The 26,808-nt window shown below is 43.0% G+C and overlaps 2 protein-coding genes, 1 long non-coding RNA gene and 1 pseudogene across 5 annotated transcripts in view; all 4 read right to left on the bottom strand.

The window, feature by feature from the left end:
• Positions 1-1,355: 1,355 nt before the first annotated feature.
• On the bottom strand, positions 1,356-5,571 carry LOC118105033. Its single transcript, XR_004695085.2, has 5 exons — positions 5,466-5,571; positions 5,207-5,273; positions 4,209-4,351; positions 3,282-3,409; positions 1,356-1,888 (listed from the first exon to the last, which is right to left on the bottom strand). It is a non-coding gene; the product is annotated as an uncharacterized LOC118105033 (long non-coding RNA).
• A 1,028-nt stretch (positions 5,572-6,599) lies between these two features.
• LOC124851558 lies at positions 6,600-8,475 on the bottom strand (annotated as a pseudogene).
• Positions 8,476-9,731: 1,256 nt separating this feature from the next.
• LOC124851557 (nuclear factor 7, ovary-like) lies at positions 9,732-11,441 on the bottom strand. Its single transcript, XM_047339339.1, has 2 exons — positions 11,277-11,441; positions 9,732-11,189 (listed from the first exon to the last, which is right to left on the bottom strand). Exons 1-2 carry the CDS (start codon positions 11,356-11,358, stop codon positions 9,796-9,798), a joined length of 1,476 nt encoding a protein of 491 aa, XP_047195295.1. The 5' UTR covers positions 11,359-11,441; the 3' UTR covers positions 9,732-9,795.
• A 2,240-nt stretch (positions 11,442-13,681) lies between these two features.
• The window catches only part of mtss1 (MTSS I-BAR domain containing 1), a 45,518-nt gene continuing 32,391 nt past the window's right edge, over positions 13,682-26,808 (bottom strand). The window contains exons 7-14 of one of the 3 annotated variants that reach the window (XM_035151989.2): positions 22,234-22,391; positions 21,915-22,120; positions 21,454-21,532; positions 20,964-21,137; positions 19,480-19,602; positions 18,695-18,845; positions 18,552-18,578; positions 13,682-17,962 (exon numbers count right to left, since the gene is read on the bottom strand). In XM_035151989.2, the coding sequence (XP_035007880.1) occupies positions 16,689-17,962; positions 18,552-18,578; positions 18,695-18,845; positions 19,480-19,602; positions 20,964-21,137; positions 21,454-21,532; positions 21,915-22,120; positions 22,234-22,391 (2,192 nt within the window). In that variant the 3' untranslated portion in view covers positions 13,682-16,688. The remainder of the gene's footprint in view (positions 17,963-18,551; positions 18,579-18,694; positions 18,846-19,479; positions 19,603-20,963; positions 21,138-21,453; positions 21,533-21,914; positions 22,121-22,233; positions 22,392-26,808) is intronic. The other 2 variants (XM_035151990.2, XM_035151991.2) reach the window with 2 other exon arrangements.

The raw sequence follows: 26,808 nt of genomic DNA on the forward strand, positions 1-26,808 counted from the left end.
GTCTGTCTACACATCTTTTATTATAGCAGTAACAAATATTTATAAAGTAAGTGTATGAAAACATACGAGAGCGCTGTCACTTTTAGCAATGAAACAACAAAGAACATCTGTACTTTCATCATGTCCATCTGTCATCTTTTCTGTTTGCAGAGCAGAATTTGAAAATCTTTCATACTTTTTTCATTAAACTTCACAATTTTGACGCCTTTTGGAATTTTAGCCTTGATGAGAGAAATGTTATGACTTCAGGTATCTGGGACGAGGCTGCAATTCACCTAGAGGGCAGTAGAGAGACAGTGCTCAATGAATTAAATAGCGAAAATAATTGTTTACACCTTTCTCCGCACAAAAAAGCTACGTTTTATCTTAATCTTGGTAAATTTAGAATCAATAATATATCAGAATCTCTTCGTATTTCTTACACTGATTGTGATTTTGCTCGTATCACGCTAGCATTCTGCTAATTCTAATGCTAACGCTAAATGCATGCTTGATTGTTTAGTTCAGGATTTACAACGGACGCTCTGCGTGAAGTGAACGAGCATCTGAAGCAGAACCAGGAGGATTTAAATATAAATCAGGTGAATGTAGCAGATGCTAACTGGTCATGGTGGCGTTAACAACTTTATTCTACGCTCACACAAAGACAAATTTAAAACATAAACGTATCTCATTCAAGTTACCTTTAGGGACTGTAGTTTTATAGGATCCTGTCTATTCTGGACTACCTCAAGAGCGCCCCCTACACGAACTAGAAGTAAAGAGGGTTGAAGTTCTCCTTATGTGATAAATTCCTTGATTTATGCCTTTTTGTACCTTCGCTACCGTCAAATGTTTTTTTTAACATGTAAAACCATCCCATAATTACAAGTGGTGGCTCGTTGTACAACTTGTCGCAATGCTAGCAGCTCTCTCTCTCTCTCTCCGAGGCTAACATGAGGCTAATGCTAACATCGGCGTACTGACATTTAGCACGCGTAATGTTAAGCTACTACTCGATCTAATTGGCTTCATTTACCGCTAAACACAACGTAGGCTGTAGCGGACGTTAATCGCTTTGGTTCACGTTCTAATCTTCACCCGATATTGGCGATAAATAAAACTTTTTCAGTTTCCGGGACTCGCTCCGGGGTCACAAAGGTCATTTCACAGCCGACGTTATTATTGTCTGTTAAAGTGCAGCATCATGACGTGAGCAGGTTATTTCAGAAGCAGGTCAGTCGAGACGTCTCGTACCGTTACGTGGAATCAGATTCCACATCTATTAATACCTTGACCCAGAATCACCAGATACCTCACAATGCTTTAATATCAAATATCACACAGCTCTTAAGTTTCTCAGAGCGAGAGGTCAGTCTTCCTTCCATCTGATCTTCTCTTTTTCATTTTGATGATACATTTAAATACAAGATGAAAATTAAACAGGTCGGTGTTTTATTTTATTGATTGTTGTGAAATGAAAACAAAATGCTGAAATATCAAAGTGATATTCTGTCTCCTCGGACTTTCTGAACGAAAAACATACTTTTGGTGTTTTTAATGAGTATTTACAGAAGGGGGTAGTGTAAGTTGTTTGGAGTTAAATAAAACTACACTTTGTTCTAATGAATGAACAGTGAAGCTCTATGGTTCAGATCTATAACATCTGGATATCACACATTGGATGCATCACACAATCTAATTCATATTATGGAGTTTTCTCCGATTGGTTGAGCAGTCGTGGAGATTTTGATTTGAGGCCTAATTGATTGATTTCTGTTGTTTTTATCTCATGAGATGTTGTTGTATCAAACCCGATGGCAGACGCTCATCGAGTTTGTTCTGGTTCCAAGTCAAACCAGCAGCTGGACGGGACCAAACGTTCGGGACATTTGTTCGCTGTGTCGTCCTGAAAGGAGAGAAGAAGAAAAGAGGAGAAGAGGAACAGAGGCGTCGGATCACAGAGAGCAAACAGAGGGAGGTGAAACCTGGCAGAAAGTTTGGAACAGTATGACGTCTGTTTACTGGACGGATCAGAGGTTTTGTTTTCGGTCAACGGATCAGAGAGAGCGAGAGAGAGAGAGAAAAAGAGAGAGAGGGATGGAGGGAGGGAGAGAGAGAGAGAGAGAGAGAGGGATGGAGGGAGGGAGGGAGGGAGAGAGAGAGAGGAGAGGGAGGGAGAGAGAGAGAGAGAGAGAGAGAGAGAGAGAGAGAGAGAGAGAGAGAGAGAGAGAGAGAGAGAAAAGAGAGAGAGGGATGGCGGGAGGGAGAGAGAGAGAGAGAGAGAGAGGAGGGAAAAGGGAGGGAAAGAGAGAGAGAGACGGGGGTGGAAAAAGAGAGAGAGAGAGAGAGAGAGAGAGAGAGAGAGAGAGAGAGAGAGAGAGAGAGAGGAGAGAGAGAGAGAGAGAGAGAGAGGGAGGGAAAGAGAGAGAGAGAGGGGGGTGGAAAGAGAGAGAGAGAGAGAGAGAGAGAGAGAGGGAGAGAGAGAACCCTCCAAACTGACCCACTGAGGACCTCTAGTGGTGAAATGTGACTCAACGCTCACTCTCTTCCTGACGCTACAGCTTTAATCTTCATATTATGCTCGTCTGTTATTTATCCTGTTTATAACTGTTTTTATGTTTTTCTTTTAGTTTTTCATTAACTCCTTTGAAGGTAACACGTTGCTTTGATTCCAACATGTGATAAATGCGTCATAACACAACAATAATTTAGGTGTTGACAGATATATAAGGTTATTGTGTTTCACCTCATAATAATATCAACCAGAATGTTTTTGAGAAAAGAAGTGTGTGTGTGTGTGTGTGTGTGTGTGTGTGTGTGTGTGTGTGTGTGTGTGTGTGTGTGTGTGTGTGTGTGTGTGTGTGTGTGTGTGTGTTGGTATAACAGGCTCAGGTTCAGCTGTGTTTTGGGTTTGTAGCGCGTCATCTGTCACGTGGCGTCATGGCAACATGAGACAATGATATTTCATCTCCATGGTAAGAGAAGAAAGAGTTGGTACTTTCTCCCGGGCACCACCGAGCTGGACGATAGGTTTGGCGGGAAATGTGTGTGTGTGTGTGTGTGTGTGTGTGTGTGTGTGTGTGTGTGTGTGTGTGTGTGTAAGTACAGTGATGAAGTAAATTGTTGCATCAATGTGGAGCAACCTTCTAGTTGTGAGTCATGTGTTGGATGTGAAGATGAGGAAAGAAGCAGTTTAAGAATCGCAAATCACACACATGTAAAATTAAACAGCAATAAAATAATCATAGGCATAAAATCAGGAGTGTGTGTAGAGAAGTGGAAAGAAAGAAAGATCTCACTTTTTGAAACATTTGACTTGTTGTGAAGTTTTGTCGCAGCAGCAGGAAGAGAAGTGACGTTTCTCAGTGGTTTTCCTGAGATCACGTCTCTGGAGGAATCGAACAACGAGTCGTTGTTGTGTCTTCACCTGGCAAACGAATTCAAAGTGGGTGTGGTTCTCTTCCTCAGAAAAACAAACAGAACAAGTTGTCGAGCCGGTTCAGTGACTCTTCATCAGCTCAGCAGCTTTGATCAAACTTTAACATATATTCAATACTTTCATTTATACTCGGGTCAATCGTGAAGTTAAGATAAGATGAAAGGTCTGTGAGACACGTGTTTCACAGACAGACGGACAGACAGACAGAGAGAGACAGAGACACAGACAGACGGACAGACAGACAGACAGACAGAGAGAGAGACAGAGAGACAGAGACACAGACAGACAGACAGACAGACAGACAGACAGACAGAGAGAGAGAGACAGAGACACAGACAGACAGAGAGACAGACAGAGACACAGACAGACAGACAGAGAGAGAGACAGACAGACAGACAGACAGACAGACAGACAGACAGACAGACAGACAGACAGAGAGAGAGACACAAAGACACATAGAGAGAGACAGACATCTGTGGAGTGAGTAGGTAGATAAATGTTGTTTCTAACATTTGACAGAGACACTGGAGCCTCATGTTATCTTTAGATAAACAGTCACTATCTGAGCTGCTGTGGTTTGACCTTCCTCTTGTTTCACTGTGACTCAGCAGCTCGCTCAGAGGAGACCTCAGGTGACCTCAGGTGACCTCAGGTGACCTCAGGTGACCGCAGGTGCATCAGGTGACCTCAGGTGACCTCAGGTGACCTCAGGTGAGTCATCATTCGACCTGTTGAGTCGAACAACACAAACAAAGACTCAGAAACACACACTCAGGGATTAACTCACCAGTTTCCTCTCTCTGCTGTGTTGACAGATGAAAAGTGGCTGAACAGACAGAAGACGAAGTTTCCATCATGAGTCTGTGCTGCAGGAGACCTCCGGAGGTCGAGTGGTCCACAGACAGGGGGACGGACGTTAGCCTCACGTTACTGAGACGGGAAGGAAAAAGACTTTTAACAGGAGAAAAGACACAATAGAAGAAAACAGAAGAATAATGAAAAGCATTTGAGGAGCGATACAAAGCCTGTTCTGTATATTCACAACTTTTCCTATTGAAATGATGCAGTAAAGCATCGATATTCTCTCAAAGTATTTTTGAATCTATAGAAGCTGTAGAGGTCGTGTCTGCAGTCGTACAAGATGCAGAAATACCTCGAAAAATATATATGTGAATAATGCATCATGTCATTTACTGACATCATCGTGACGTCACTCATATGAATCATTTTCTGATCGCAGCTTTTGAGCTTTGTGATATTTGTGAGAATATCTCGACTGTTCATCTTGCCTCGTTATTCTCTTCGTCTCCTCTTCACTCTTCACTCTAACATTAAAAGCTCCGCCTCAGAACGTCAGTCTCAGTTTTTTCAAAGTGAATGAGATGAATAAAAATATATATATATAAATAAATACAAATATTAACAGTAAGAAATAATAAAAATAATGCTCGACGATTGAAGACCTTGAAGTATTTTTACATTGTTGTATCGTTGTAGAACATCTGAGTTCTTATGGTGACGTAAATGATCTGAGATCGTCGTCCTCTGCTGCAGATGAAACTTACAAACCATTACACTGACTTTTTCATTTCAGAAAACATCTTTTAAAACATCTGTTTGATTTAGAAAAAGTCAAAGTTCACCCATGAACGGCACAAAACCAAAAGCTGTGAGTGTTTCAAGGCCAGAGAAGCTCTTTATAAAAACAGAGTCCGATGGAGAACGATGAAATAAACTGAGAGAGTTCATAAGAGTTTTCATGCAGCTCAGTTCAAGTTCACTGACCAGTGGTGAAGCTGTGAGCTGCTGTTTCCCCCTGGGGGCGTTGAGTGGAACTGCAGCTGGTGCAACACTGGTGCAACAGACCAGAAACACACACACACACACAGACAGACACAGATTTGTGCAGAGTCACTGTGAGTCATTGAGCAGCTGAAATACAAACACAAACACACACTCTCTCTCCCTCTCTGAGAGAAAGTGGTAGACGAGAGAGAGAGAGAGAGAGAGAGAGAGAGAGAGAGAGAGAGAGAGAGAGACTCACCTTCAGTCGAGGGTCAGTCTGACTCACTGTGACATGATCAGTGTGTATGTAACAGTGACTAAGTACCTTTGTTAGTCTCTCTCTCTTTGTGTGTGTGTGTGTGTGTGTGTGTGTGTGTGTGTGTGTGTGTGTGTGTGTGTGTGTGTGTGTGTGACTTAAACTGTGACAGATTACAGTAAATAATATATTTAATCAACATTAATAAATGGACCAATGTTATTTAAAGAAAAAAACAATAACACAATAACATGTGATTTACCAGATGGAGGTGTGTGTGTGTGTGTGTGTGTGTGTGTGTGTGTGTGTGTGTGTGTGTGTGTGTGTGCCCTCGCCTCCCAGCTGCTGCCCCTGAGCGTCATGTGTCTCTGATGACCACAAACAGCAGGTGATGCAAAGAAAGAACAGAGGTTGAAAGAAGAGAAAGAAGAAGCTCAATGAGTCACTGAGGTGATGAAATGGAGAAAGAGAGAGAAAGAGAGAGAAAGAGAGAGAGATAAAAGAGACAAAGAGAAAGATAAAGAGATGAGTCACTACATCGCTCTGATATCCGTTTATCCTTCCCACAGTGCGCAAAACGCATGCAACGCCGAGCCGTGTGCCCGCTCACCGTGTTATATTTACATTTCGACTTAAAAAAGGTCAGAACTCAGTTTCTGTTTTATAGATTTTATTATTTTTATCACAATATTAAATCACATCACTAGGCTGCTGTTGAATAAACACTTTTACAGACAGAATCATTTTGGCTTCATCACATCAAACAGACAAATGTTCATATATGTTGGATTATTTCATATGTGAACAGACTTTATGTGATTAAACATGAATCATGTCTCATGTGTGAGTTTTAATAAAGTTTGTTGAATGTGAGCAATGATCAGCTGTTATTGATAAATGTGTTTTTATGTGGATCTTCATCAGTTTGCTCGACTTCATGGATCCACACAAAATCTAAATGATAGAAAACATTTTCCATGAAAATAAAAAACAAACCAAAGATAAAGATCAGAAAATAATCAAATCTTTTTACACACGTGGAAATAAAAATGAGTGAGAAGTAAAAGGAGAAATAAACAAAGCTTTAGAATAACAAGTTTAACATTTAAATTCAGCAGATTTCTCTTAGTAGAAATAAACATGATTAATAAAATCTTTATCTCTAACTGCTCTGATCCAGCGTCACAGAGACATTCACAGGTAACAGCTTCATGTGATCTATATTGTTAAAGTATGGAAACATCTTCTGAGTGAAAGTGTGTGTGAAGGTTTGAATGTGTGTGTTAGTATCAGGATCAGAGAACGACAGTTCTCCTCTGTTCCAGTCCAGTTTCACTCTGATCCTCTGGATCTTCTGCAGAGAGAGATCAGATGATGCTGATAGTGACAATGTTTGGTATCTATCGAACCATTGGCTAAAAAATCCAAACGGTTTTCTTCCCTTCCTCTGGTCAGACTCTGCTCTTACACCCAGTGTCCAGTTTGTACTGTCTCCAACCAGGACGTCCCAGCTGTGAGTCCCTGAGTTAAAACCCTCAGATCCCAGGACTGAGGCGTAATTCAAACCTCTCTGGATTGTCAGGAAGCTTCTGTCTCTCTCCTCGTCTCAAACTGGTCAGATCTTCAGACAGGACGAGTTCTGGATGAGCAGAGTTTGGGTCCAGAACCACAGGACTGTAGGAGACCACGTCCTTCATCTTGTTCCAGATGTTGAAGGTCAGGTTGCCCAGATGTTTGGCCTCGTCTATCAGAGCTCCTGAGGCCAGCTGTGGATCACCCAGCAGGGGGTGCTGCTGGACTCGTTCCACTGCAGCCTTGTAGTTGAGCAGGAACGAGACGTCTTCAGCTCTCAGCTCGTCCTCTGTGGTTCTGATTGTGTCTGAAAGAGCCGTTATGTCTCTGCTGAGAGACACAATCTTCCCCTTCATCATCAAACTCTTCTGCTCCTCTTCCTCCCTCAGTGCAGCCATCCTGGTCTCCTCTTCCTCCTCCAGAAACCGATGAAGCTTTTTAAACTGCGCCTTGATCTGCGTCTCTGTGAGTCCGGCCTGGACCTTAATGTGTTTTGCTGTTTGTTCAAACTCTACTTTAACACGTTCAAAACACTGTAACTTCTTCTTCAAGGGCTCCAGAGTTTCCTGAAGCTGCTTCTTGTGTTGTGGTGCAGCTTCATCGATGGGTCTGAATCTGTGGTCGCTGTGTTTTTCTGAATCTCTGCAGACGAGACACACTGGCTGCTGATGGTCCAGACAGAAGAGTCTGAGTTTCTCTGAGTGCTGACTGCAGAGAGCATGTGAAGAGCTCTGATCTCTCTCCTGTAAGAAGGTCTCACACAGGTTCTTCAACACCAGGTTACCAGGTGGTTCGGACCTTGAAGATCTTCTCTTACAAAGTGGACACACTTTTACTTCTTTGTCTTTCCACCAGCTCTTCACACAGTCTTTACAGAAGCTGTGGCTACATGACAGAACGACAGGATCTCTGAAGACCTCTTGGCAGACGGGACAGCAGAGATCCTCTTCTAATCTGGAAGCCATTGAGTCTCCAGGTGAAGCTGAAAACAGACAGTCAGTCAGTCACAGCTCCACGAACTTCACTGAGGTTCACTTCCACTCTGAGTCGAGGTGTTTGTAAAACTCACGGTCAGTGTGTGGAGCGTCGGCAGGTTGTAGTGTGACTCTTCTCTCCTGTAGCTGGACTCACTCAGGACGTTTGGTCTGGTTTGGTCCAGTTTGGTTTGGAAGGTGAATGTGATCGTCTGGTTTTCAGCCTGCGTCTCTTCAGGGAGGAACAGATGTGTCCTGGTTTCTCTGGTGTGTCAGGACACGATTGTAAAAAGTAATTCAAGCCTTGGATCTGATAACTGGTCAAAAGTAATTTGGCAGCAACAAGCTCACACAGACAAGAGACTTGGTGTAAAATAGCTGCTTGAATATGTTTGTGATCTGCTCAGTGTTCAATGTTCAAAGGTCGTTCTGCAAAAGTAAAGATAAGTTATGATTAAATATTAACTTTGTCGAGAAGAGGTTTGTGTCAGATCCTATAGACAAAAGTCAGGAAGTGCAGGGGGAGTCTGTGACGTAACTGCAGAGCTGAAGTCTTATTAAAGAGAAAGAAGCAAAGTGCAACCAAATGGACACAATGTCAGAAATTAAAAGAGGGTTTTATAAATTCAAATCAGCTCAAGTTTGCTCATTAATTTGTGTGTGAGTGAAGTAAAAAGTATGACATCATCAAATGATTATATATTTGACATTTACATGAAACAAAAAGCAATTTCTGCCAATGCTCTTTATTGCTTTTATAATCGTTTTGACAATCGTTTGATTTTAGAAATGAAATTCAAGAACTGAGTCTTAAACTTCAAGAAAATCAACATTTCATTATAAACCAAAACGATGTTGAGCAGGCTTTCCGTTCTGCAAAGGTGAGCCCCTACTTGAACAGATCTATTAGTCTGTATGTAATAATAGTGATGGCGCCACCTACTGGCAACAAGAAGTAAGCTTTGTTTTACAACTATCATACGATTTACATAACATTTTAACCGTGTGATCTGCAATGGATAGCGTGGACCGTAATGCGCAATTAGCAGGCAAGGATCGACGTCTCGTGACGGACACAGGAAGTGAAGTGTTTATCCGTCCCGCAGTGCACAAAACACATGCAACGCGGGGCAGTGTGCCCCCCCCCCCCCGATCGCTCTCTCCACCAACCGCAACAGGTCCCGAGTTGCGTGTGCTCGGCCCCGTTCAGTGCTGCAACGTAGCCCTAGTGTTATATTTACATTTCAACTTAAAAAAGGTCAGAACTCAGTTTCTGTTTTATAGATTTTATTATTTTTATCACAATATTAAATCACATCACTAGGCTGCTGTTGAATAAACACTTTTACAGACAGAATCATTTTGGCTTCATCACATCAAACAGACAAATGTTCATATATGTTGGATTATTTCATATGTGAACAGACTTTATGTGATTAAACATGAATCATGTCTCATGTGTGAGTTTTAATAAAGTTTGTTGAATGTGAGCAATGATCAGCTGTTATTGATAAATGTGTTTTTATGTGGATCTTCATCAGTTTGCTCGACTTCATGGATCCACACAAAATCTAAATGATAGAAAACATTTTCCATGAAAATAAAAAACAAACCGAAGAAAAAGATCAGAAAATAATGAAATCTTTTTACACACGTGGAAAAGTCGACAGTAGAAATAAAAATGAGTAAAAGGAGAAATAAACAAAGCTTTAGAATAACGAGTTTAACATTTAAATTCAGCAGATTTCTCTTAGTAGAAATAAACATGATAAATAAAATCTTTATCTCTAACTGCTCTGATCCAGCGTCACAGAGACATTCACAGGTAACAGCTTCATGTGATCTATATTGTTAAAGTATGGAAACATCTTCTGAGTGAAAGTGTGTGTGAAGGTTTGAATGTGTGTGTTAGTATCAGGATCAGAGAACGACAGTTCTCCTCTGTTCCAGTCCAGTTTCACTCTGATCCTCTGGATCTTCTGCAGAGAGAGATCAGATGATGCTGATAGTGACAATGTTTGGTATCTATCGAACCATTTGCTAAAAAATCCAAACGGTTTTCTTCCCTTCCTCTGGACAGACTCTGCTCTTACACCCAGTGTCCAGTTTGTACTGTCTCCAATCAGGACGTCCCAGCTGTGAGTCCCTGAGTTAAAACCCTCAGATCCCAGGACTGAGAGGTATTTATGAAACCTCTCTGGATTGTCAGGAAGCTTCTGTTTCTCTTCTCGTCTCAAACTGGTCAGATCTTCAGACAGGACGAGTTCTGGATGAGCAGAGTTTGGGTCCAGAACCACAGGACTGTAGGAGACCACGTCCTTCATCTTGTTCCAGATGTTGAAGGTCAGGTTGCCCAGATGTTTGGCCTCGTCTATCAGAGCTCCTGAGGCCAGCTGTGGATCACCCAGCAGGGGGTGCTGCTGGACTCGTTCCACTGCAGCCTTGTAGTTGAGCAGGAACGAGACGTCTTCAGCTCTCAGCTCGTCCTCTGTGGTTCTGATTGTGTCTGAAAGAGCCGTTATGTCTCTGCTGAGAGACACAATCTTCTCCTTCATCATCAAACTCTTCTGCTCCTCTTCCTCCCTCAGTGCAGCCATCCTGGCCTCCTCTTCCTCCTCCAGAAACCGATGAAGCTTTTTAAACTGCTCCTTGATCTGCGTCTCTGTGAGTCTGGCCTGGACCTTAATGTGTTCTGCTGTTTGTTTAAACTCTACTTTAACACGTTCAAAACACTGTAACTTCTTCTTCAAGGGCTCCAGAGTTTCCAGAAGCTGCTTCTTGTGTTGTTGTGCAGCTTCATCGATGGGTCTGAATCTGTGGTCGCTGTGTTTTTCTGAATCTCTGCAGATGACACACACTGGCTGCTGATGGTCCAGACAGAAGAGTCTGAGTTTCTCTGAGTGCTGACTGCAGAGAGCATGTGAAGAGCTCTGATCTCTCTCCTGTAAGAAGGTCTCACACAGGTTCTTCAACACCAGGTTACCAGGTGGTTCGGACCTTGAAGATCTTCTCTTACAAAGTGGACACACTTTTACTTCTTTGTCTTTCCACCAGCTCTTCACACAGTCTTTACAGAAGCTGTGGCTACATGACAGAACGACAGGATCTCTGAAGACCTCTTGGCAGACGGGACAGCAGAGATCCTCTTCTAATCTGGAAGCCATTGAGTCTCCAGGTGAAGCTGAAAACAGACAGTCAGTCAGTCACAGCTCCACGTGGTTCACTGAGGTTTACTTCCTCTCTGAGTCGAGGTGTTTGTTAAACTCACGGTCAGTGTGTGGAGCGTCGGCAGGTTGTAGTGTGACTCTTCTCTCCTGTAGCCTTGGATCTGATAACTGGTCAAAAGTCATTTGGCAGCAACAAGCTCACGCAGACAAGAGACTTGTGATCTGCTGAGTGTTCAATGCTCAGAGGTCGTTCTGCTAGTGTGAAAGTGAAAGATAAATATTAACAGGAAGTGCGGGGGGAGGGGGGGGGAGTCTGTGACGTAACTGCAGAGCTGAAGTCTCATTGAAGAGACAGAAGCAAAGTGCAACCAAATGGACACAATGTCATAAATTAAAAGAGGGTTTTATAAATTCAAATCAGCTCAAGTTTGCTCATTAATTTGTGAGTGAAGTAAAAAGTATGACATCATCAAATGATTATATATATCTTACATTTACATAAAACAAAAAGCACACAACTCATTTTAGATGGTTTTATTTCAGACACTACCTTTGCCAATGCTCTTTATTGCTTTTATAATCGTTTTGACAATCGTTTGATTTTAGAAATGAAATTCAAGAACTGAGTCTTAAACTTCAAGAAAATCAACATTTCATTATAAACCAAAACGATGTTGAGCAGGCTTTCCGTTCTGCAAAGGTGAGCCCCTACTTGAACAGATCTATTAGTCTGTATGTAATAATAGTGATGGCGCCACCTACTGGCAACAAGAAGTAAGCTTTGTTTTACAACTATCATACGATTTACATAACATTTTAACCGTGTGATCTGCAATGGATAGCGTGGACCGTAATGCGCAATTAGCAGGCAAGGATCGACGTCTCGTGACGGACACAGGAAGTAAAGTGTTTATCCGTCCCGCAGTGCACAAAACACATGCAACGCGGAGCCGTGTGCCCGCCCCCCCGATCGCTCTCTCCACCAACCGCAACAGGTCCTGGGTTGCGTGTGCTCGGCCCCGTTCAGTGCTGCAACGTAGCCCTAGTTTTATTTATTTTCTTACTTTTATCAATGTGCATTTTCATTTCATCTCTTTGTGGTGGAAAATAGTTTTGTTTTATTTGGGTTTAATGATGTTGTAATAATCATTTTATGTTTTAAGTTTTTATAATCGACCATGACTGATCTTTTTTGAATTTTTACAGATTTACGGCGACGTCTCTTAATATCCTCGGCTCCTTCAAAGTAAAGGAATATGATCAGGCTTAAATAAAATGACCCTAAGTGACATTAAAAAGGTAAAATAAAGTTTTTGATCGGTATAAAAAATCCCCAAAACCTGCCTGCGAGTGTCAGCGAGGTCGTGAGTGTGTGAGTCCTCGTCTCCTGGCTGCAGCAGCATGCGAGTCTCAGATGGGAAATAACTCACTGAAATGATCCTGAAGTGACAACACATGATAACAGAGGGAACAAATTACAACTCAGTGTGTGTGTGTGTGTGTGTGTGTGTGTGTGTACGCCCCACCCTGGCCTAAATTGCACCCTGAGGATGATGGGTAATCACTGGGGACGTCCACCCACAGACTGTGACTCAGCTCTGAATCTGATGGGACATTCTGCAGGGACACATGACAGCATTTACAAGAAGAGACAAAAATATAGAAAATGATCATCTCGAATCGACATGAACTGATCTTTAATAATAAGAAAACAACGTGAGACAGTGAGACGGGTCGGTCCAGAAGTTCTCCGAGATTTTACTTGAGTAAAAGTAGCAGCATCTTGAAGAAACACTTGAACGTTGGATTACTGGTGTGATTACTGATGCAGCACTTATGTAAAGCAGCGCGAGAAAGTACATGTATGTCAAACCTGTACCTGATGCATGTTCAGCACCTGAGTAAATGTACTTCCACCACAAGGTCACCTTCTAAAATGAAAAGGTGAAGGAACTGGAGTTTTCCAGACTCGTATGAGGTCACCGTGACCTTTGACCTTTGTCCCACTGCAATCTAATCAGTTGGTCTTTGAGTCCACTCGTCAATATTTTAAGAGATTCCTGAAATATCATGATCAAGAGGCCACTGTGACCTTTGACCTCCCAAATCTAACCAGTTGATCCGTGAGTCAACGTGAACATTTGTGCCAAATTTGACCGGTTCTTCTCGAGGGGAAATAAGGGTTTTATGAGGTGACAGTGACCTTTGACCCACACATTTTAAATCAGTTAATCCTCGAGTCCAAGTGAATGTTAGAAATTTGAGGATATTCTTGAGAAATCACGTTCACAAGACTGGAACAAACAGCCGGACAGCAGAGAACATAATGACCGTCACCGGAACAACAACAACACAAATATTAAAAAAATTCCATCGGCAGGTTTCGACTGTTTTAAATCTTCAAAATTCAAGAAGAAACTTTTTAATTTTCCGCTTAAAAATAAAGATGTTTACAGGAAACAGGATCAGTTCCAGCAGTGGACACAGAAAAGAAAACCACCAGAAGTGATGAATCAGTTGTAATTATTATTATTGATCCCACAGTGAACGTGAAAAGATGACGAACAACACATTTCTACATTCTTGTTGGTTGGTGTCGTTTCTCCAGTCACTCGTCCAATCAGGCATCAGATCCTCAAACCTCAGAAAGTTCACTTTCAGTTTCCTCCTTTAAAGCTTTTCTACAAAAATACGATCGATCAAGTCGTCAGATCATTAAATCAATAAAAATACAATCAGGATATGTTCACATACATTTTATATTTAGATTTCGGGCTCTCCCAGGAATGAAGCATTGATATATACACAACTGAGGGTTCAATCAATCAATCAATCAATCAATCAAATGATTATCAGAAGCTCAGACTGATCAGAAGGCAACTTTCATCTCAACAACAAAATAAAACACTTGAATAAGCTGCAAAAAAAACCATCCCAAAATACACAGAAACCTTTTCTCTGAAGTCAGACCAGGACCAGAGACTGGACTGCATTTCCCAGCATGCAGCGGGTCTCTGGCAGGCAGCTTCCCAGCAGGGCCGGAGCCGGGATCACGGAGGTCAAACACTGACATTTCATTTTCATAACCGACTCATGTTGCTTTTAAATGTCATTTTCCAACATTATGGACTTTAAACCTGCAGGTACTTAATTCAGGAGGAAAATATTTTAGGTTTTCTGGTTCAAGAAATATCAGAAAATCAGAAACAGATCATGTGTAATGGTTTTGGAATCTGTAACAGAGCTGCAACAAACAGGCAAATATCTAAATAACAGTTTTAATAAATATTACGTCATTCGAACTCTATTCTACTTTAGAAAAAATAAACAAATTTTCATATTTTGATTTTACTCCATTTCATTTTCTTATGTTGCAACTTTCGCTAAAACCTTCAGATATTTAATTCTTTTGAATAGTTTTATAGGTTTTTGACTTTATTACAAATTGACTACATTTTTTGATATTTCTTGCATAAAAAAAAAAACCATCAGAAAATCATAAACAGACTTGAAACACACACTTGCAATGTTTTTGGAAAATGAAAAGTAGGGTTGAATCGAATAACCGACAAAAATGACTTGGCCACCGTTTTGATATTGTATTTATTGTTATATTAAGACAATTTTAAAGCAAAAAATGTTGAAACCTTTTAGGTGATTTTATGATTATTAACTGAAGATCAGAGATATAGTTTGAACATTTGAAGATGACACCTTTGGCTCTCTGGTGGTTGTCAGACATTTCTACTTAATTTCTCTTATTTTACACACTAAATGATTTTAAGGAATAAAAAAATATGTTCATATTAATCCGATAGAAAACAATGACTCAGCAACTCTACTCAAACTCCTGCTAATGTGATTTAACCACCGAGTTGATCCACTGACCGATGTCGTGACCCCGGGGCTTCATGGTATCTACGGCCCTGCTCTGCTGCTCAAACTGGTCCCAACGCCGAGGCCACGCTCCACAAGCAACTTTTAGAGGCAACGGACTCAATCTACAGTCCAGAATATTAAACTGTGCATGTGAACTGAGAGGAGATCAGATTTAACCCACTAGTTTGGGAACAGGATCCAAATAGAACCAGCTACTGGAGCCAAACCCAACTCTGCAGATAAATACTGTTTTTAATGTAAAGTTAAAAGTCTAAGTTTAACAGAACCTCAGTGACGGAAGCTGAGGTCAGACGCTTTAACATGTTTATTTAACATGGCAGATCTCATAAGCTTATTGTTAATTTGGATTTTTTTCTTTGTACAGCACAGATACGCAAACTCCAGGTATCAGAATCTGGATCAGGAAGGGAAATAAAGTATCAGAACATCTCCGGGCTGAGAAACCAGATTTATACATCTCGCCAAAAACAGAACGCTTCCTGTTATTGTTCATCATCAGCCTCACGCATTGTATGTGGGTCAGACTTTAGTTATTAAACTGAGATCTAAAAAGTTCAGTGGTAGCCGAGTGTTCGATCAGGTCTTTAAACATGTCTGCTCTTAAAACATCACAGATCTGAACACGTCATATGAGCAACTCTACTTTTTTCTTTATTCTAAGAGCGACTGTTTTCTTGTTGCCTCTAAAAGCTGCAAACGAACCGGAGCGTCCCATTTCCTCATACGATTACAACCATTCCACATGTTAACCAGATGATTACTTACACAGTAAACCAGACATTTGCCCGCAGTAACATTTTTAATCCTTTTCCACAAATAGTGGCACCGTTTGTCGTCCCGGAGACAGAAACTGCTGCCACTCAAACGGGGAGGAAATCAAGAAATCAAGTTCAAGTTTCAGTTCAGACGACGGAAACACCCAAGCTCCCCCCGGGTGTTCCCTCAGCTTTCTTTGTTCTGATATATTTACAGTCTACAGACACAATAGTGGATGTTTTATTCAGGGAGAGTCTGGTTCTGTGTTCAACTCTTTGAGATGTCCGGGACCGAATGAAACAGTCTACGACAAATTAAAGCAAATTAAAAGCTCCACACGCCGCGGTTCAACCACGTGACACAGTGGAGCTACTGGACTGATAACTAAACCCCACCCTCCTACTGGGAGGAGGAGGAGGCGGCAAAAGGCGAATCAAACGCACAAAGGACTGAAAAGGATCTGAGACACTAACAGCTTCATTTTGGGCCAATTAACAAGCCACAGAACGATCACCTGACCAGGAGGTGAGCGCTAACTAAAACAATCAGCTCTTTAGGCGAGACTGGGTCAAACAAAAAACTTTATGCACAATCAAAATGCAAACAAAAAGCAGAAAAAAGCAGAAAGACGGTTGCTACAGCAACAGGAAAAGACATCAACGTCTCAAAATGTTTTAAAACAGAAATCTAAAACGTCCTAAAGGGAAGAAAATAAAACACGATACACATCAAGTACCAGCGATTAGTCAGTGTGTTTGCAAAGTCTGTGCTAACACCCTCAGGTGCCTCTTTTGGGCGTTGAACCCATTAAACGTAACGTTAACCCCCTGGGAAGCAAAACAGTCTGTCGCTCAGCCTCATTTGTGATTGGTTGGGCCAGGCAGAAGAGGGGCGGAGCGATCGTTGGTGAGGGTCCTTTTGAGCTTTACTCCTCTCATGAGGGTCAGCATGTCTCGCCCTCCTCCCCCTCCGTCCTGGGTCAGCGGCTCCGGGTTCTGATCCTGGCTGGAGGGCGGAGGAGGCTGGGGCTGGTCGTGAGTGCTGTGGCCCGGCCAGGAGGGGTCTGCCTGGGGAGTTGAGGGCTGGAGCTGGGCCTGGTGCAGCTGCTGGAACAGCTTCTGTTTCTGCTGCTGGTTCTGCTGGTTCTGCTGAAGCTGCTCCTGCTTCTGATATTGATCCTGCTGCTGAAGCAGAGACTGCTGAAGCTGGAACTGCTGCTGAAGCTGTGGAAGCGGCTCCTGCTCCTGATATTGATCCTGTTGCTGAAGCAGAGCCTGCTGAAGCTGGACCTGCTGCTGAAGCTGCTGAAGCTTCTGAAGCTGCTCCTGCTTCTGATATTGATCCTGTTGCTGAAGCAGAGCCTGCTGATGCTGGATCTGCTGCTGAAGCTGCTCCTGCTTCTGATGTTGATGCTGCGGATGCTGGAACTGCTGCTGCTGAAGTTGCTGCTGCTGAAGATGCAGCTGATGTTGCTGCTGCTGCTGATAATATTGCTGCTGCTGCTGCTGAATCTGGAGTTGTTGGTTGTGCGGATGCGGATGCAGTTGCTGCTGGTACTGTCTCTGTTGCTGCTGTCTGGTGTTGCTGCCCTCTGCTGGCAGGGAAGGTACAGTGGGAACAGGCACCGGGATGGGCATGTGGCCTGGGACCAGCTGGTAGTACGGGGAGGAAGAGGGCGGTAAGGCGCTGAGGCTCTGCGTGGACGTGCAGAGTTTGCTGTGACCTAAGCCTCCCGCTCCTACAGCAGGGGGCGCTTTGAAAACATTATCGTCGCTACCATCGCTTACTCCGACAGCTTTCATGGGGACCTGCGGAGTGCTGATGGGGATGGGCACCCCTCCGCTGATTGTTCCCCTGCGATACGCCGGCTTGGACGACGGTTTGCGCCTGATGGTCGCCGTGTGGGACGGCAGCTGGCGGACAGACCCGCCAATCAACTCGGGGTCGGCCAACAGGCTGACGGTGGAGGCGGGGCGTTTGGACTGAGCGAACTTCCTGTACTGTAAACTGAGGTCAGAGTTCCTCGGGATGGTCGAGGACCTGTCAAAGTCGGACTGGCTGTTTCCGAGGGACAGGTGATGTAAGGAGATGGAGTCGGCGTCTCTGTGGAGAGAGATGCACTCGTAGTCGACTGCAGAGAAAGAGGCAGACGAGCACATTAGTCATCAGAGTCAAACTGGACTCTGGATTATTTCTGGATTGTCTCTATGACGGCCAGACAACAGCAGGAACTCATAATTACATCAGTGACTCTGTAACATGCAACTCAATTACTTTAAAGCCACGCACACATATATTCAACATAATGTTCTGAATAACACAATTAAAAACAGACACAGACGTCACTTTAAGAGGATAAAACGTAAAACTGTCCGGCTGTTTAAAAAGGTCACACACACACACATACAAATAAGTATTGTATTTTATAGGTAGATATCAGTATTAAATGATCATGATTAGGGCTAAAAAACTTGATTGGCACATCCTTCATGATTTGGCTGCCATTTCAAACTAGTGTTTTCAAAGACGCTCTAATTAATCTCTGCAGTTTCAGCGGAGCACAAATAATTTAAGTTGTGAAAAATGAAAAACTCAAGAGATTCAATAGAGCGGTGCCATGTTGCATGCGGATGTGAGGACATGCAGTTAGACCCTAGCTCGGAGACACGCAGGCAAGAAGGCAGACAGACAGATGAAGGGACAGGTAGACAGAGACCTACCATAGAGGGGAGGATCTCTCTTTACAGCTGGAAGACAAGGAAGGAAGTTTAACCGAGAAAACCAGAGAGGAACTGACACACAGAAGCTTCATCCAAACAAAAACAGGAAATACAAGTACAACAACAGAGGGGAGCTGACGTACTGTGTGAGTGTATGGTGTCCTCGGAGCAGGACGGGGTGGTGGTCTGGGTGCTGTAGCCGCTGGAGCAGTGCAGAGAGTCCCGGCTGCTTCTCGGGGCGTCCGAATTCAACGCACCCAGGGTCAACGCCAGCTGATCCCGGGCCGAGCAAGACTGAGAGAACGAGACGGTTTTTATTTATTAGTCCGTATTAAAACTTTTCATTTACACTTTTCCTAAATATGACAGATTCTATTCGGAGAAAGAAACAAAGAAGGGAAAAGAAAACGAGACGTGGAAACAAGGAGGAGAGAGTAAGCGAGGTCAGTGAAAGGAAACGAGGGGCAGAGGAGAAAGGACCAAGGAGGTGAAACAAGGACAGAAGGAGATGAGGAGGACTTGAAGAGAGAGGAAAGAAACAGATGAGGGTAAGAGTGAAAACAAGGAGAGGAGGAGATGAGGAGGACTTGAAGAGAGAGGAAAGAAACAGATGAGGGTAAGAGTGAAAACAAGGAGAGGAGGAGATGAGACCAGAGGACAAAAGGAAACAAGGAGAGGAGATCAGAGGTTTTCCTCTTCTCTGGTCTCCTGCTGCCCTCCGGTGGCTGATATGTATTTATAAATCAGGTGTATGAACTTAACTCTAGTAAAACAGAGGAGCTCCAGCAAAAGTTACTTTGGTCGTTTTGGCAATTCCCAAAACATAAAGACACTTCTTATAATCTCCCAACGTTTAATTCCTCACACCAATAACACCACTGCAGTGAGTGTGTGAGTCTGTGTGTGAGTCTGTGTGTGTGTGTTTTACCTTCCCAGACGCAGACATGGCTCGTGTTCTCTCTCCGTAGACGCTGTGTGGTGGAGCCAGCAGCCCGTTCTCCGGGCCTCTACTTCCCCCAGCAGCCATCTGATTGTTGGATCCCAGTGTGTCCTGTAATAAACAAACCAGTCAGTCAGTGAATCAACAGGAACAGTCGGCGTAAACACTCAGGTCAAGAGTCTAATAACATGGAGGCTTCACAGACGTCCCTCATCAAGTATCAGATTATTTTTTTGAATAACAGGTACAAAGAGGTTAGCAGGTAAATAATCTATAATTAGCACATCTATTCAAACAGGTTCTCAAACTTTAATCAAAAAATAATTGCTCTCTTTGCATCCCAGCTCTGCACTTAAAGTTAAAAGGGTTTTAAATAGTAGGCGCTCTCGCTGATTGAAACCAAGGCTGCGTCCACACTAATAACAGAAAGTGCAGGACAGAGATGTTTCCTCCTGAAGAGAAAACGGCTGATGACAAACAACCGAATGTAATCGAGGAGTTTGGATCCAAAGTGAAGCTTGAGTTTAAAAAAAGGCTAAAATATATTTAGGGAAGTTAAGGAAGGCCGACATCTCTATTCTCTAAACTCTATGTTCTTCACAGATCTTTAAAAGAACAGTATCTCATTCAAATCATCATTTAAAATCCCTGACTCACAACAATATTAATGTGGACTTTGAATTATTGAGTTGGATCGAAAAATAAACTCTTCAATTTAAAAGCACAATCAGATTTCCATCATCAAACAAACACATTTCTATCTCGGTTTAAAAAGGAAAAGGAAACATTCAGTAATCACATGACCACTGACGAGACGCCACGACACCAACATGACACCAACATGACACCAACATGACACCACTGTAAAGGAGCATTACACCAAATCTCCACCACACAGAGGGCAACAGCAGAGAGCGATGTGACGAGGTATCTGGAGGTGGGACGGAGGCTGGTTCAGGTTGGCAGGGGAAGATGAGGTGAACGCAAACAGGACGTTGAATGTAGTGAAGAGGTAAAAAAAAAAAAAATGTTGCTGCTTTGAGCTTTTTCCAAAAAGAAAGAAAAGACTAAACCGTCAAAGAGTGACGGGTACAGACGGTAAAATAAAAACATTTAAAGATGTAAATTACCATTAATACATGTACACTCACTGAGAGCATCAATCACTGTACACGTACACAAACGTTAGATGGAATGACTTCAACGACGAAGTTAAAAATAACAACACGGGATGAAGCTGGTGCTGGATTAGAAATATATGTGGTTCAATCTCAGACATTTGGAATGGATGAAACAAAAAGTGGAATCAGAGGACGAGAATCAAATCTCTTTCTCGTGTGAGCGGCTGGAAAACACGAGGGAGCAGCTGGAGATGAGGTGAAGTGGAGGAGGTTTCACACACAACACGGCAAGGACACAGGACGGCACGCCGGGTCGGGAGGGATGGAGTAGTTGTAGTTTTTTTTTCTCACTGTGGTCATATCCCTGCGGCTAACGCGGCTCAGCGTGGGCTGATGGCCATGGCCAGCAGCGTAACCATAGCGACCACGGCTGCCCTGACGACCGAGGTGAGAAGGGGAGTTCCCTTCGCTGAGGGAGCGCCCACTTTCATCGCAGCCAATCCGCAGATAGGGGGAGGAGCAGCGCTACACACAGGAGAGGATTAGAGCAGTGTGTGTGTGTGTGTGTGTGTGTGTGTGTGTGTGTGTGTGTGTGTGTGTGTGTGTGTGTGTGTGTGTGTGTGTGTGTGTGTGTGTACAGAAAACTGTTTCCACCTTATGAGGACTTTCACCTTTAACATCTCCCTCCACTGGAACTGGGGCCGAAACAAGGGAAAGAGCTAAGAAGAACATTTCAGTATGTGGTGTACGTTTACTGTAACTTTGAGATCCTCACGAGTTCAGATACTGAACTGTAAATCAGTATATGAAGTGAGTGTGTGTGTGTGTGTGTGTGTGTTACCTGGATGTGTACTCCATCCACAGCAGAGCTGATAGAGTCCAGTGAGGGAACGTGTCTCACAGATCCCAACTGGTAGTTACTGAAAACACACAAACATGAAAACTTAATGAATTGACAGAAGCGCTGCAACAATTGGCCAGTTACTTAATCAGTGACTGTTGTGATAATAAACTCAGGTAATCTTTCAACATTTCATAGATCAACAAAAGGAAAATGAGACAATGATGGCAGAATTATCAATAGTAAAACAATATTTAGCTGCAGCTCTGACTGATGGCGATGAAAAGGCAGAGTGACGATCAGATGAAAATACAGCAATAAACTGAAATGTCAATCAAATAAGAAGAAAGCGTATTATATTTGTCTTTTTTATCAGTGAGGCACAACTGAAACAGAGTAAAAAAAAGCAGCAGACTGATAATAAATAATAATAAAACAGGTAAGTGGTATCTATGTGTTACCTGCTGATGCTGCTCTTCCTGGACAGTGTGCCACTTGGAGAAGCTGGAGGTGTCTGGTAGCTGTAGTTGAAATCAGAACCTTTCAGGTCTGAAATGACCTGCTCGCTGGCCGGAGGAAGTTTATTGGGCTCAGCTGTCAGGTTCATCAGATCTCCCAGGATGGCCTGAAGGTGGGTCACCTCACCCAGCATGTTGATCTCGTGGTCCTACACACACAATGATGTTGATGATGACAGTTGTATAAAAGGCTTCAAAGGCTGCCTCACACTTGTATTGGTGGATTTGAATCAACACACAGACACACACACACAGGACTGACCAGGACAGGTTTCAGCATGGTGACAAAGTTGCAGTAGCGCGCCCTCTCCTCTATCAGCGCCCTGCACACGGCTCGCTTCTCCGTTTCCTCCAGGACAGCGTAACGCACGTTGACGTCCTGCAGTGCGCTGTCCAGCTGTCCCCGCGCCTGGTCCTTCCCTACAGAAACACACACAAGAGGAACTGATGTTAGGAAACTGAGCGGGAGGCTGAAGTGAAAACCAGCGAGTATCATGTCCCGGAATTTCAAGTTTCAGGAAGGAAGTCAGGTCACGTTGGTTAAAATTTACTGTTGGTTTCAGACAAAACCACACAGGTTGTATAGTCACCACTATCTAACTCTTACAGTTACATACATACATACATACAATACATATACAATAGTGTCAGTCATCATCAATACACACACTCAGACTGCGACACTGAGTTTCTACCAGCAGGGGTCAGAATAACACCTCGTGTAACAGCAGCATCAGCTGTTTGTCCCACATGTGCTGTCTGACCTTGTGTCTGAGTCTGAAGCATTTCTGTGATTTAACGCCAAATCTATTGCATATTTATATCTCATTAATAATCTAAACGTAAGGAAACTACCAGAGAAGGGAAATTAGGAAAGAAAGTTTGAATTTAGGAAAGAGAAGCAGCGTTGAGACATTTTTCCGTCTCTGATGTGATTTACTACATTGTTTACTGGACTGGTGTGATCCTGTCCTGAAACCCAGTTCACCGCCTCCTAAAACCTCAAGACTTTCTTAGACAGAAACCACTTTCACAAAAACCAACCAGAGGATTTGTAGACAGAAGATATTTTGTGGCTCTTTCATCCCAAATTCAAAACAGTCCTCGTGACTCCAGCTGGTCAGAGACAAGTTTAACTATCAGACATTTTCAGTGTTAAAAACCAAAAACCTTGACTGTAACTAGAGGATTCAATCCTGATATTAGTGGGGTGAAGGTTGGTTGGTAAAGTGGAAGAGAAGCACTTGCTCCCTTTGCATCGTTTCCACTGCTGGAAACCTGTCGTACTGGAAGCTTCCAGATGTGAATGTGTGTAACTGCGAGTGTGAACATGTTCCTGTAAAAGAGCTTTTCTCTCCACAAACATCTTTACACTGCTGAATTTTGACAGAATGTGTCAGGAAAATAATATAATATCTGTGTGCCGATATAAAAAATCCTAAAGACATCAGAACTATTATTTTAAAGATCCTTAACTGCTGCACACAACTCTATTCTTTGTGTATATCCACTGGAGGCTTCACTTTTCCACATCACACTTGTTAAAGCTGCATATTGAAGCATGATTGGCTCCCAAAGTAGTGATGTCACTAAATCCTGCTTGTGTGTCCACAACTCAAACGGAGATTTAATATAATTCAGGGTTTCAACAAGTTGATATACGTTTTTTTTAAGAGCCTTAATAAGTGAAACTAAAAGGTAGGTTTGTTCATTTGTTTCCAAAACACTATTTTTATCTTATTTGTTGAAATCCTCTTCACATCCAGAAAGCCGTCAATAAATAAAGCTGGTGTCTGTGGCCCCAACGGGACTTTAGTAATAATCCCATTCTAAACAGACGGGTTTAGAATCGCCTTTGCACGAGTATTGAGTCAAACTGAACGACTTGAACACAACAGACGGAGACTCTAAAATGTCAGGAACCGTGTTTGCTAACCATCTGACGAAGCCGAGCTGTAACCGTGCGGTTGAGTGCCGATCCGACCGGAGCCTGGTGGGTGAGAATCTGCAGGTACAGAGCGGACACACGCAGCGCCGACCTGCAGACCACCCAGCTGTGGAAACGCCCACTGGATGTAAAAATAAGTCCAGAGGTGGTGGAGGGTGGGAGTGAGGGAGCGAAGATTTCCATCAATGCAGAGGAGTTTATGAACAAAGCACAGAACCAGCTGCAGGGTTTATTTTCAATCATATTCAATTTACTAATGTAATGAAGGCGTTTGTAGTTAATCTTATGCTAATTTATACTTTCACTTCACTACATTTACTATAAGAAAAACTGTTATTTTTTATACATTTGACAGCTTTAATATTTCACATGTGACCAGTTTATAAAACAATGCACTTTTAAAGAATTACTAAAATTGTACGAGTAAAATTTTGATGCAGAACCACTGACGTTGAAGCCAGAGCATTTATGTCACCCCCTAGTGGCTGGCTGTAGTATAAGTCATTACCTGGCTCCTCCATGTAAGCAGATGGGACGTGGACCAAATTAAAACGTATTATGTTAAATAAATGATTCTCAAAGATGGCTTCAGTCGTTTTAGGTAGTTCTTATCAAGTGGTCGTGTTTCTAATAAGTTTGGTTTTAATTTGTTATTTGATGCTATAAAAACGGGATGAAACGTCATGATTGACAGCTGACACTGACTTGTGATTGGTCGAGTGTGTGTATGGGCGGGACCTCGATATCACGGCCCCACCCCCTGATTGCTACTGTGCAGATTCTGGCTTCAAATGCAAGATATGGCCGAAGTGATATCCAGGATATTTTGGCTTCATTTACTGGACAGACTCACATTTAACATCTGAAATCCCAGATTCCCTGAATTCCCAGAACTTTCTCCAGGTTTAAAATTTGAGATACTTCTCCAGCCAACGTGAGATTCACAAATCTGTCTTTGTGAAGTCACGAGAGAGCAAAGAGCTGAAAAAGCAGCTTCTCGGACAGTAAATCCTGTTCCAAACAGTGAGAAGCCGTTTCCACAGCCACACACAGACACACACACACACACACCCACACCCACACCCACACCCACACAGACACACACACAGACACACACACTGCAGACTTTGTGTCATAAAGCTCAACCCAAACACAGCCTGTTCACTCAGGTGAGTGAGAGCACAGGGAGGACAGAGGGTAATTTCCACGTCGGGAACAGAAGCTCAGTGTCGGCGAGCTGTTGGTTTGCCTGACGTCGGGCCGGTGTGGAAACACAGACGCGCTGTGTGCTGTCACACTGTTTCTTCAAGGCTCTGGCTCGCCCTCGCCCCCCCCCACGAAAACACAGAGACCTGAAGTCAGAAGCTCTGTCCTGCACGGACTCAACTCCTTCACTCTGTTAAAGGTGAAACACAGTTCACATGCAGCAGATTCTCACAAGCTGAAAAACCTTCTCTTAAAACCACCTCGTGTTTGTTTCTAAACAGGATCTCCAGCTTTTCACGTCATTATGTGGACGTTACCTTAATTATCACGCTCTGACTTGGAGAAGGGGATCAGGGGGTGATTATGTCGCCGTTGTTCCCAAAGCTCAGATGCATCTGACTCTGCAGTAAATCGTACAGAAGCGACTGAGAAGCCAACAAACGTGATGCGCAGTGTCAGCCAAAATTCAAGTAACTTAATCCTAATTTAATTCTATTTAATCAGACAAAAGTAACTCGGAGGAATTAGTGTGGCGAGAGGAACCTGTTCCCATCGCTGTAGACTACACTTCCCTAAGAGAGTCTGTGAGTCAAACAGCAGCGTCTGCCACTTCTTCTGTATTTGTGTTTGGAAGATCATGTTTGTCATTTTCCAGCTCACAGTTCAAAATAATAAACAGGTCTTGGTCACAGGTTTTGTATTTATTCCTAATGAGAACATAAAATAAAAGTCTTATCATATTGTATACAAGCGTTCACTGCTTTATCTGCTTCATCAGCATCTCAGTCACATGCTGCTGACACATCCATTAGGAGCAATTTGTTGTCTTAAACTTAGGCCCATTGACCGGACAAGCCGGGTATCGAGCCGCCGACCCTCCAATTAGTGGGCGTTCCGCTCTACTTCTTGAGACAATCTATCTATCTATTTCTCTCGAGCTCAATAGTGTAAACTCTGTTAAGAACACATCAATGACACAAACTGACGTGTCTTCATCAACACACAAGCAGATCATTTTGGACTCAATCCCACACAAACCTTCCTGCTGCAGGAATATTCACTTTAGCACCAAATGAGTCAATGAGTTTATCCGCTGTGGAAAATAGTCCCTAATTCTTCCCATTTGGTGGAAACTAAGTTAATGCAAAAACTAACTAGCCCCAGGAATGATCCCGGGTGAGGGAACAGGAACATGTTCACCACAAACCATTTTCCTAATTGTTTAAAACCACCACAGTGCAGGTGCAGATAGACTCGAGGAATGAAGAGTGAAACCAGCAGTTACGACCGCTCATAGAGTCGAGGGCCTCTGCAGTCGCATGTCCTGCAGCGATAAACCAGTCTGTTAACATTCCTCTGTCACACAGGTACTGTAGCCTCAGGCTGAGGAAAATGAGGAATCACCAACACTGTGAACAAGCCACTGAGAGAGGGAGAACGATGGTGTTTGGTTCGCTGGGTCTGCGGATCCTGTAGATGATGTGGGGATTTTTTTCCAACATCTGGTTTCAGAGGGAATCTAACCGTCACTGTGTTCATGACGTGTTCAGCTACAGGGGTTAAGTTATCTGATCGGGTCCAGTAGGTTTTTGCAAACGGTTCAATTCAGATTTGTGAATCAATGAAGACGTATTGACAGCGTATGTGAAGAAGTAAGAGGGACATAAGAATAACTAGAGGGGC

Source organism: Hippoglossus stenolepis, chromosome 3 (assembly GCF_022539355.2).
Source record: "Hippoglossus stenolepis isolate QCI-W04-F060 chromosome 3, HSTE1.2, whole genome shotgun sequence".
NCBI lineage: Eukaryota > Metazoa > Chordata > Actinopteri > Pleuronectiformes > Pleuronectidae > Hippoglossus > Hippoglossus stenolepis.

What these genes read in the sequence shown, in the direction of transcription:
- LOC124851557 (XM_047339339.1), bottom strand. Translation starts at nt 11,358, where the DNA reads ATGACTTTTGACCAGTTATCAGATCCAAGGCTACAGGAGAGAAGAGTC. An exon ending in CGACGCTCCACACACTGACC is followed by an intron (nt 11,190 to 11,276) that starts GTGAGTTTAACA and finishes GTCTGTTTTCAG; the next exon opens with CTTCACCTGGAGACTCAATG.